This window comes from Dicentrarchus labrax, unplaced genomic scaffold (assembly GCF_905237075.1).
Source record: "Dicentrarchus labrax unplaced genomic scaffold, dlabrax2021, whole genome shotgun sequence".
Classification (NCBI taxonomy): Eukaryota; Metazoa; Chordata; class Actinopteri; family Moronidae; genus Dicentrarchus; species Dicentrarchus labrax.
In genome coordinates, this window is record NW_026136720.1 from 8,376,474 (window position 1) to 8,387,601 (window position 11,128).

At 38.2% G+C, this 11,128-nt stretch overlaps 1 protein-coding gene across 3 annotated transcripts; it reads right to left on the bottom strand.

Moving 5' to 3' along the window:
• Positions 1 to 909: 909 nt before the first annotated feature.
• ehf (ets homologous factor) lies at positions 910 to 9,281 on the bottom strand. 3 transcript variants are annotated; one of them, XM_051383603.1, is made up of 9 exons: positions 9,059 to 9,281; positions 6,578 to 6,692; positions 5,815 to 6,072; positions 4,596 to 4,640; positions 4,381 to 4,422; positions 4,197 to 4,259; positions 4,012 to 4,056; positions 3,721 to 3,916; positions 910 to 1,667 (listed from the first exon to the last, which is right to left on the bottom strand). In XM_051383603.1, exons 2-9 carry the CDS (start codon positions 6,651 to 6,653, stop codon positions 1,568 to 1,570), a joined length of 825 nt encoding a protein of 274 aa, XP_051239563.1. In that variant the 5' UTR covers positions 6,654 to 6,692; positions 9,059 to 9,281; the 3' UTR covers positions 910 to 1,567. The 3 variants fall into 3 exon arrangements, with proteins under 3 accessions (XP_051239563.1, XP_051239561.1, XP_051239562.1); XM_051383601.1 differs by having other exon boundaries at positions 4,381 to 4,425; XM_051383602.1 differs by having other exon boundaries at positions 4,381 to 4,425; positions 6,578 to 6,716.
• Positions 9,282 to 11,128: the final 1,847 nt, after the last annotated feature.

The following is an 11,128-nucleotide window of genomic DNA, read 5'->3' on the forward strand; positions in this document are numbered from 1 at the left end:
CTTTTTCATATAATATAACAATATTGCAATCAGTAGCTATTATCTCAGTCCAATCAGGAGCAGTCACTGGTTATATCGTCTCTATGTATTTCATCAAATCGTCAACGGAAAACAAAATTATAGCAAACTCCTCTAATCAAAAATGCTTCCCTGCTACCAGGAAGAAATGCCCTGTTAATTGTTTGCAGATCCCATCAGACTTGATACTAGAAGATTGTTCTCGATAATGACATGTGGTGTCATTTCCTTCAGTTCGCATCATGGCACTGTTAGCTGATGACACTGATGCGTGTGAGTGCACAGCGACAAAACTGAATAGGATGCAGCGGTGCAGTGGGCAAATTTTGGAAGCCATCAGTAAAGATAATAACAGAACATGGTGACAATCAATGCCACGCTATGTAAAGAACGGTTATAAAAGCCAGATAAACTGAAATGAAGATTAGACAAGGATTTGCTTGTGGACACATGCCAAAGAAAGAAGCCCTTTACTGACAGTGCTTTTATCACTATTGGCCATCTAGTCTCGTTGGTCTGCTGCCTGCAGGAGCCAGCATGGCAGCTATGGCACGCACAGGCGAACACTTAACTGGGTGGCATTTCACACTGTCATGATAAAACAAAAATGACCTACACTATCTCTTAGTGCATGGCTTTTCAAAGTCGAGCTTGTAACAGAGTGACTGGGAAAAAGGCTTATAGATCTAAGTCACACTGTGGATAGACAGTATTGATCAAGTCTGCGCAAGAAGAGCTGCAATTTAGGTGATAGATTGAACTCAAAATGCCAGTTGATACGATTGCTTGGAAGAATATTTCTTTGTCTCATAATAATTAAAAGTCACAGGGATTGTCCTCTTCTTGATTTACACAATTACACCTAAATTGTACACACGTAATTCTGAAGACTTTCATGAAATAAAAACAATCACAAACTTTATTTGTATTAAACATCGACAAACATTTACACGCTTTCTTTACAGCTCAATAAATGCAAAATAAATGTCACACAAAACGTATTGCTTATTTATGTATTCTTGCACTTCCCTGTTGCATTGTGCATTATGGAACGCTACTTTATCATTATTTAATGTTGTTTTTTTCTGCAGGGATTCCTCCCAAAGGACACTTCACAGTATACGTGTCAAAACACTCAACATACATATATCTGTTGCCACATGTGTTTTGACTGCTATCAACATGTGCTCCTTTGGGACATGCAGAAAGTATTTTATAACATGTAAGAACAACAGGATTCATAATGTTTTATGCTAGCTTTTGGCAGTTTTTGATATCCTTTTCTTCAGTGGGATCTTGTGTAAACACACGTGTGTGATGACTGCTATCATACTGGCATAAAAAGCCTGTTTTTAATAAGGCACAGTGAACAACATCTCAGTGCAGTGTCAAAATAAAGGGATAAATTTAAAGAAAAAATGAGGCAAACACAATTATCAACAAAGTGTAAACAGTTCAAACATATCTTTATCAAAAACAATCAACGAAAACTACAATAAAACAACACATTTGAATACAGCATCAAACAAAACATAAATTAATGAAATTGTCACTTCTCTGACTCCCTCCATCCTCTTGCATTCCTTCCAAACTTGTAAACCAGTCTGCGTCCGTCCACTCGTTCTAGGATTTCCCTTTTGTAGTAATATCTGTAAAAGAGGACAGATAAAGTGACTGGTAAATTCATTTCAAAATGAATTCATCTAAAACGTCTAAAACCTTGCTAGGCAGCTGCTGCGAGATGGTTAAATCATGAGATCACACGACAATCCATATTGCTAGGCTTCAAGCTATGCACTCGTGTTCAAACCACAGGTAAGAGTTTGACTACATTATGTGGTTTGTTGATCTGATTGGTTGAAGTTAGTCCATTATAAAAAGTGATAGACAGATGGTTCATCCAATCACCTGCCAAGTATTGTTTTGAAAGCCCTTGCCCTTTTCCAAAGAGTTTCCAACCACAACTTCTCACATGGTTCTGTGCAATAAACCATCTGGCGCAGTCAGGTTATGAAAACATGTCTGACATTGTAAATACCATGGAAAAATGCATGTGTAACACTCTATGATGCAGTCGATTCATTGAATTGCTCGAGTTTATTCTCTTTTAGGACCTGCACATTAAGTGAATATGTTCTGAATCAGATACAATTACAACCATGTATCTACAGTATCTATAAGTGTTTTCTTAGTCTGGCTTACTAACAAGTACTGTCTGTGTATCGAAGCAACATGGACACTTCACAACTAAAAATAGTCCCTATTTTCTCCAGGATGAGTAATGTTTGCTCAAACCTTTGGGGGGAAAAAGTATATATTTAATTTCTATTTTTAAAGATTTATGTCTTCAGTAGAAACCAATGGACAAAAGGCTGCTGACGTCAGGAAGCACTGAGAGAAAGACTAATGTCTTAATGGGTTTTGGTCTTTTCATAAGCTTTGTTGACAATAACAAAAATACATTTCAGCCTTATCCTTTAACTCTTGAATTCATGTGAAAAATTGTGTTTCTCTTTTTTTCACTTTTTAGAGTTTCGTCCTATTCAGTTTGATTATTCAAAATTAATTATTAGTATGTTTTGTTAAAGCAAACGTATCAGATATTTAGTTACTGCTTTTATCAGAATACCTTAACCATATCCAATATGTAATTAAAGTGTGTGGATAGAGCTATCAATTATTCCAGGCTTAAATTTGATGTTTTGTTTTGTCTTCATCAAATGGACGATAGATAACTTTGTCTGTAGAGTTACAAGTTCCCTCAGTTTCCCCGTTGTTTGGCAAGGCTTATCTTTCAAAATATGTTTAAAATTTCCTCTAAGTTCAGCCACATGAATTCAAATTAAATGAAACGGTGCTAGTTTGGTTGTTACTCCCTGCTTTTGTTATTCATAACAGAGAGTAGCAATCTGTTTGGTGATGCCATCAAGCTGCAAATCCTTCTGCTGCACCACGGTAAAAAGAAAATCAGCTTTGTGGTCACAGTGACAATACCTGTGGGCACATTTTGTAGTTCCCAGTGGTTTGCACTACAATGAAATTAAGCTCATTAGATTAGCTCATTTGAATGTAAAGCTGTGACTATTGTGGGAGCCAGGAAGATTTTTTAAGGCCATTTCAGTTCATTTGGGAGAAAAGTGAAAACATGTAGAAAAACATTAGTCCATCAGCAATGGGAAATGTGAGTTTTAAAGGGTTGTGTTCCCTGTTTTTTTTAAATGATGTCACCTATATAAGCATCAGAAGTTGTTTCAAAATGCATTTCTTAGTTGTTACAGTATGCTTTCTTCAGTAGCAAGTGACTTGTAAGGTGCTTAAGTAAATTGGATTAAGAACAATGCGGTGTGGAATTTCTTCCTCATCACAGATTTTACAAGCTATTACCAAACAAAAGAAGACCAGTGTGTACATGTAGGGAGTCGTGTTGTATTGAACGTGCAGACGAGTTTCACTTCCTATGTGGGGAAAGTTACATGAAGAAAAATCTAAGTAACAACCTACATGATAGAATTTAGTGGCCACAGTCTCTACTGAATACAATGGGCATTAAACATTAAAATCAATGAGAGCTAAAGTGTTACGACTTTCTTATCAGATCTCAACTCAAATACTTTTCAAAACACCTGCAGCCATTTTTTTCAATGACTGACAACTTGTTGACTGCTTTTGTATTCATATAACCGTGTGTGATAACAGGTGTACCTCATTGCCCGACTTAGTTTCTCGTAGGTCATGCTGCTGTTATTCTTCTTCTTGCCCCATAACTGTGCCACTGCCTCTGACTTAAGGAAGCGGAAAACCCCTTCTGTCCGATCCTCCCACTTGATCAGCCCTGGGTTTCGCTCTGGGTTCAGCAGAATGTCCCTGATGAACTCCCATAAGTGTGTCCCCCTTGGGTCTGTGGGGAAAGTAATGAGAATGGTGAGTTTATTTAATTTAATTTTCATGTCATGCAAGTGTCGAACTGTGATGGGCAAAGATGTGCTGACTTACTGTGTTTTTTGACCTGATGAGGACGACTGAAAGACCTTTTGATATCTGAGAGAAAGAAATTGAATTACTGTTGAATCCTTTTATCTAGTTATTTTCACTGTTACTTATTTTGCGGTTCCAATAAAAAAATGAAAAAGTGTGAACATGTAGTGTTTGTGAATTGTTATGCATAGTTATTTCCTCACCAGGGCTAGAAAGGGTTGGAGAGACAGCAGGCGCTAGGTGGTGAACTGAGGGATCATAGATTTCTAAGTTAACAAAGGAAAAAAGGGGAAAGAAGAAGAAAGAGTCAACATTTAATTAATTTGTTATGTGAATTGAATGGATCATTAATAGAAAGAATGCAGCAGATTGCCGTAATTACAATACCTCCAGGTGGATAGCTGACATCTGGGAATGGACAGGAAAAGTCTACTGTAAAGGGAAAAAAGGTAGGTGGAAGCAGAATTTATTAGTATTAGTATTAGTACCATTAGTACATAATAGTTAATTTCATTTATTTGAGAAACTGTAGGCAAGCATATCTGAGCTGACATTGTATTTATGTCTTGACTAATAATGTATTTGAGAGATTCAAGACTTACATTCTGGTTTGAGTTCCAGTTGCCCTATTTCAACATGGCACTGCCCTGTGCAGGGATGAGAAGGAAAAAGGAAATGTGAAATCCGGGAATTAAATTTGTCAGTGTTGTGTAATATCTGAATATTGATTATTCACATTCATGGTGAGACATCAGACAGCTATGAACCAAATCCTTGCACAAAGTACTGAAAGCTTCTTTAGGGCGCTAAATTGCATTTTACACTGTGAAGCAGTCTGAGATTTCCTGCAGATTTGTAGGAAGTCTTTTTGGATTGCTTTATGGCATAACGCAGAGATTGTTTCACAGCCCCAAACAGGATTGTGCTGTGTTTCCTGTGCAAGCAGAGCTAAAACATTTGCTATTTTCATAATAGGAGTGAAAGATTTTTTGAAAATTGCCAACACTTTCTTTTTTGTTGTTAGAATAAACAACAAGAGTAACATTTTTTCATGAGGAAGCAACATAAGGAAATCTAATAGAAAAATTTGGAAACCTCTGACACTAACAATTCCCCCAGTGTTTACGTTTTTAAGGTAATTATACCCAGGTACAACAAAGAGTTTGACAATAGTATGTCATGTGTAATAATGAAATACCTTGTCCCAATAAATTGAGCTGGTTTCTTACAGCCAGCAAGAACAATAGCAGCACTGTGCTCTAGTTTGGTTTCCCTTGAATTTGGTGTAATGAATGGAGGTTAAACCTGTTGTGCCTGGTCTTCTCTCATGGCTGTTGTTTTGAAATGCCATTGACCACATTATGTTACACAAGAATTGGTATAATTTTTTTGCTTTAACTTCCTCTAAGACACATACTAGACACAATAGTTATAGTTAAAAGCCCAAAGGTGGAGCCTGAGGCCTATGAACTTCAGTTTCTTTACAGTAACTCTCAAACTCTAATTAAAAAAAAAACAAAACTGTGTTTGAGCCAATTCTCAGCTTGTTTCTAAGCTTCACATCCCTTCTGTGCTTTGTTAAGAGACTCACTCTAGCAAGAGCAAACAACAAATCCATCATCTCCCTCGCTTTAAGCAGTCTTTCACCCCTCTACAGCACCATGCTGTGTGACCCCTGACCGGCTCTGTGATCCCTTCTCAGCAACACTTCAGCAAGAGTCTATTCCAGACCCAACTCAAATGACCCAGCTTCTCTTTTATTGGGACTAATCATCTTCCTTTTTTCCCCCTTCAGCTGCCCTCTCAGACTTTCATACGCACCGCCCCACTTGAGCTCTGTGATGCTGTGGAAGAGAATGGGTCCCACGCTGCCGGCAGCACGGATGAAGTCCTGGTAGTTCAGGCTGCAGAGCTGATGTCCGTCCATATCAAAGTTTTGGAAGGGAATGTTGGAGGCATCGATCTGATGCATGTCCATGACCTGTTGCAGCCACTCCCACACCTGGTACTTAGTCCAGAATTGAGGCTGGGAGTCCCGAGGCCACAGGCGACTTGTGTAACCAGACATCACCATCGGAACTGGGAATAGTCATCAATGGTTGTGTAAGAAAACATTCTCAAAACTGCATTTGTCTGCATTAGTGAATTCATTGCCTGTGAATTCATATTCATCTGATAAGGGAAACATGAATTCCTCTACTGAAGGTATTTGTCAATAATTAATCTGCAGAGCAGTTTACTGAAAGAGCTGTTGAGCTACTTCTCAGTCGGGAATCCTTAATTTATGCCTTGTGTTTCAAAGCTCTGGGCTCACCAGGTAAGCAATACATCAGTTGCTAATTGTCGAATGATTTTCAATTTGCACTGCAGTTTCATAACTAGTGAGAGAACTGGATTGTTGAATATAGAGCAATCAGATTCCTTCAGCAGAAAAAACAATTAGCATATTTTCTTGAGGCATTTTTAGACATTATTCATACAATTTAATTAACTGTTTTACACCAGTGAAGAGTGCACACATAATGCCAGGAAGGCGTACAATAGGCCTCATTAAGAGTGTGTTAGTGTGGGTCATGAGCCTCACCATCAGCGTAGGAGTTAGTAGGGCCCCAGGTAGTGGTCAGCTGGCTGTCCAGGGTGGTGGAGGGAGTTACACTCATATTGTAGCTGCTACACTCTGATGTACCATGGCCCAGGGGCTAAAGCAGGAGAGGAGTAATTTACTGCATAAGTTGAAAAAGAAACAATAATATGTACTGCTTTAGGGCATCCAACAGCACACAAAAGAACTATGTTTGACATTACATTGTGATTTTACTTACTATTAACAAAATATTCAGATAATATTTATTCACGCAACCCTGACAGTGATCTCACTGATATCTGACTTACTGTTTACTAATCGCTGTCTTTACATCAGAGCTTTATTAGTTTTCTGCTAATGCAAACTGAAACTCCAGCTGCTGCTAGTTCACATTAAATGGCAAAACATGTGGTGGCTTTTAATATGAAGCAGCCACAGGAAATGCAATATGTTTATCACCATACTAACTGCTAACTATTAATACACCTTTCTTGATGTTGTTGCGGTAACCACGGTTGTGTTACCAAATCAACCGCAACAGTAAGTTAATTTATTAAATCCAATCCTTTATGAGCCACTGGTAGCTACTAGTTACTAAAGTATTAACACAAAGGAATTCTATGTCAGAAAAGTTGTGCATGCTGTTCATTTACATAGGTCAGTTGGGTTTTATGTTTCAAAGGAGGCTTATTTTTCCTGTTGCACAGTATAGAGCCATTTAATCTGTTCAGCAATCATATGTTTATGACAGCTAATGTTTACAATGCCTTAAGTAACAGAAACAAAACAGAAAGTTAACCTACATGCTCCTGCTGTTTAAGTTACTAATATTATTCTATTTTCCACACGGATTTTGCATAATTACAACTGCTTATTACTACTTAGCATAGGTTGCATGCTCATGTTTCACGTTTTCAGTTAGTATTTAAGGGTTTGCAGCGCTCCATATAGAGGTAAATAAAGGCATACTTCAGACATAACCACAAGTATATTTGCATCCCATGTAAATAATGCTTGTCAGAATTTCAGCAGCTCCACTGTTTTCCCCAGCAGGAGGTGGATTAATACACATAGCTGAGTCATGTCTAACACTATTCACTGCCAATATTCAGTTTTATGTCGCTGTATGTGAGTAACATGGAAATGGTTACTGACTGAGACACAAAATGGCGACTGTTTTCATTAATACTGCTGCCAAAATAGATGACTGCTCCGCATTTCCACATTATTCCAATTTACCCAGTCCATGCCCTTTTCAAGTGATATAAGGTTATATATCATGATATATAGTATAGAAGTAACAAAGTGAATCTAATTCTTTACTCAATGACCCACACTTCACCTGTTCCCTGGAATATCTTGGGCACACCTTTATGGTAGGTCATAAACAAATTTACACCTAGCCCTGTTACACATTACAACTGTAAATACCGTACTACCAGCCTAACACATCTTAGACACACAGACAGGCAACCAAATCCCCTAAAGATCTGGCAAATCAGCTTTATAACAACCTAGTCAAGATCCCTGAATGTGATTTTCCTAGCAGATAGGTGACACATGCTGTCATGCCAAGGTAGAATGGCTCTTTAGCTGACAATCTGCCATGCTGTGTGTTAACCCTCACTGTTGTCAACGACTGCCAGGCAGGTGTCTTATCAACCAGGCAGCAAGTAGTTTCTGTAAATGCAACAATCACGTAGCGAAAAAAATAGAAAGATCAATATCCTGTTCACTGAGTCATAAAGAAAAAAAAATCACTCCACTACTTATGCCTTTGTGATGATGTAAAGAGATAAGCAATGCTTATCTTAAGAAGTTCACATGAGCATTGTGTCAACTGTCTTCTTATGGCAGTACTGAACCTAACTAGGTTGTTAGCGTTTCTCTTTTAATTCTCTCCAGTTTTGCTTTATTTTCTATTTAATCTATTGACTGTAAAATTTGTTTTTGAAACTAACACATAATTGAAACTGAGGTTGATTCACTGGCATTGAATATGCAACCTTTCTGTGACAACAGCTGAAACAGAGGGAGGACAGGTTGACAGTGTGAAATATGCTGAATTATTGTAAGTACAGGGGAATATATTAAAGTTAATACATTATTATGCATAGCATTAATCACAATTCTACATTCTTTGTCAAAATTTTGTTGAATATTTGAGATGCCGTTCAGTATGATTGTACAGATAATCACAGCCAGAGGTTTAAACCCACAATCAAAAAAATAAGAAAAATATTTTCTGTGTAGTTGTGTAAATGTTTTTTGGAAATTTAAAAAAATTCTCTATATTTTTCCAGAATTTCCACACCTGCAAAGGCACCCTAAACTGAACAGGTTAAAAGCAAAGCACAAACATTTCAGAATTAAATGGCATCAAAACACATGTAGCCTATTAGACCACCTTCAGTTTGATCGTACAGCATTCAGTCATTTTCAAAAGTACTGCTGGTTGCCCAGCACCATATGGCAGCCTACCAGAGCAGTAGAATGGGGTCTGACCAGGCCTGATAGACGTCTCACGCAGATCCACTCTCAACACGGCTGAATAGAGATTAACACAGTTTCTGGAGATTCCAATACTCTAGAGGACTCGTGTTTACAGTGAGATGAGGTGAGTCCTTCTGCTTGCTCAGTCTTTGAATTAACAGAAAAAAAACATGCACACACACTAGGTGCTGCCCCACCACAATGGGTATTTTATCCTCCTAACTTCCTTATCCAACTCCAATTGGCTACCTGTCCTGGCTCATACCAGGTAGGTATTTGCATAATGCACACCCACACACCAACAACAGCTAACATGACTTTTATATTCCCTATTGGCACTCTTCCCTCTCTGTTCTGCCTCTCTCAAACACATGCGCTATCAAGCCGAAAAGCAGACTCGTGAGGAGACATATACACAGGCATGGATTCAAACACACTCACAAGCCCACAGAGAGAAAGTTAAATTGCTTTAAGTCATTGTTCTTATAGTTGCTTAAAATAGTTTAACCTTTGGAGAAAATTTCCCTTGTGTTGTTATGTTGCACAACATTTGTTTTCCTTATTTCATCATGATGAACGAGGTGCTGACAGTTTAGGTAAGAGGCCCTGAGAGAATTTTGTTACCTTTTCTTTTCTGAAAGTCGCTGGAACCACATGGCAGAGAAAACATTAGTGACTGTGTGCCTGAAAAGACTGTAAGAAAACGCATTTACTGGGGTTACACATTTACAAATGTCTCTAATTTCTCCAACACAGTGGCCTCTTTTAGCTTTACATTTGCAAACTAAATTCACGCTTTGCTATCTTTGAAGGATGATCACTATTTAGGATGAGCTTATTTTAGCCTTACCCAGAACTATGGATGACTTCACCTCATTACAATCACATCAAACTTTGATCACTTCTTCAAATAGCTTCCGCTGGCATGCAGTGATCCACAGGTGTCTGAGTGGAGACTGACAGATGACAATTAGCTTTAGTGTGCATCCAAAAAATCCCAGTGAGCATCACACAACAATGACAGGAGCGGAGAATGGAAGGCAGCTTTTTTATGTGTAAATTCTTTGCTAGAGTTAATATATGCTTTTTCCTGGCAGATATCATGTTTTTCCCTCTGTGACATTCACAAGATGTGCTGTCTTTGAAGAGGACATCAAATAATACTGTAAAGGACAGGTTACATTAAAGTCAGTGCCACTGCTGTTATCCAGAACATACAATCATGCTTCTATTGAAATCAGCCATAGTGCTCTGCAAGCCTGTAGTAATGAAGAAGGTCATGTAAGTTTGGTTACTTTTTGTTTCAAATTCCTCAAAACATGTTTGTCCTGTTTTTTTTTTTTTTTTTTCCAGTTCACATGAGCACAGCACGTCCTTCCAAATCAAAACTTGGGAGATCAAACAAACAATATACATGCAGCAGTAAATGTGTCAAAAAAGCATTTTTACTGAACTTAGTCACCCTTCATATCCGCTGTTGCCCTGTACAGGCAACGATCAGAGGGAGTTCAAACAATCTATTTTTGCTTGACACCAATTAGTGTTTGGGCACAATGTAACATCTTTGATCTGAGATCTAAATCTGATCCGTAGCCTTGTAACACTACAATACCTCCTGGGACCAGAGGCACTAACAGTATCATGTTGATAATTGAAGTGACTTTGAGTAGGGTTGAACTGTATAATAGGCTGAAGCAGCGAGAAGTCTGTCAGAAAGTATGTCAGGTTTCTCTCAGAGCTTCTTCAGAGACATATGGAGGGAAACAAGAGTGATGTTGAACAAATAACCTAATTCATCTTATATAACATTTATCAAGAAATGTAATGATATAAAATCGCTTCCAAGTATTAATATTCAGTCATTTCAAGAGCTGACATTCCTCATTCTATAGATTCCTACATACTGTCTTAGTTCTGTCCTCACCACAGTTCAAACTGAGCTCACTCTCACTGTGTGTGTGTGTGTGTGTGTGTGTGTGTGTGTGTGTGTGTGTGTGAGAGAGAGACTTGGACCCCTGCCCACAGCTCAGCCTCAGAGGTAATGAGGGAATTCGGTGT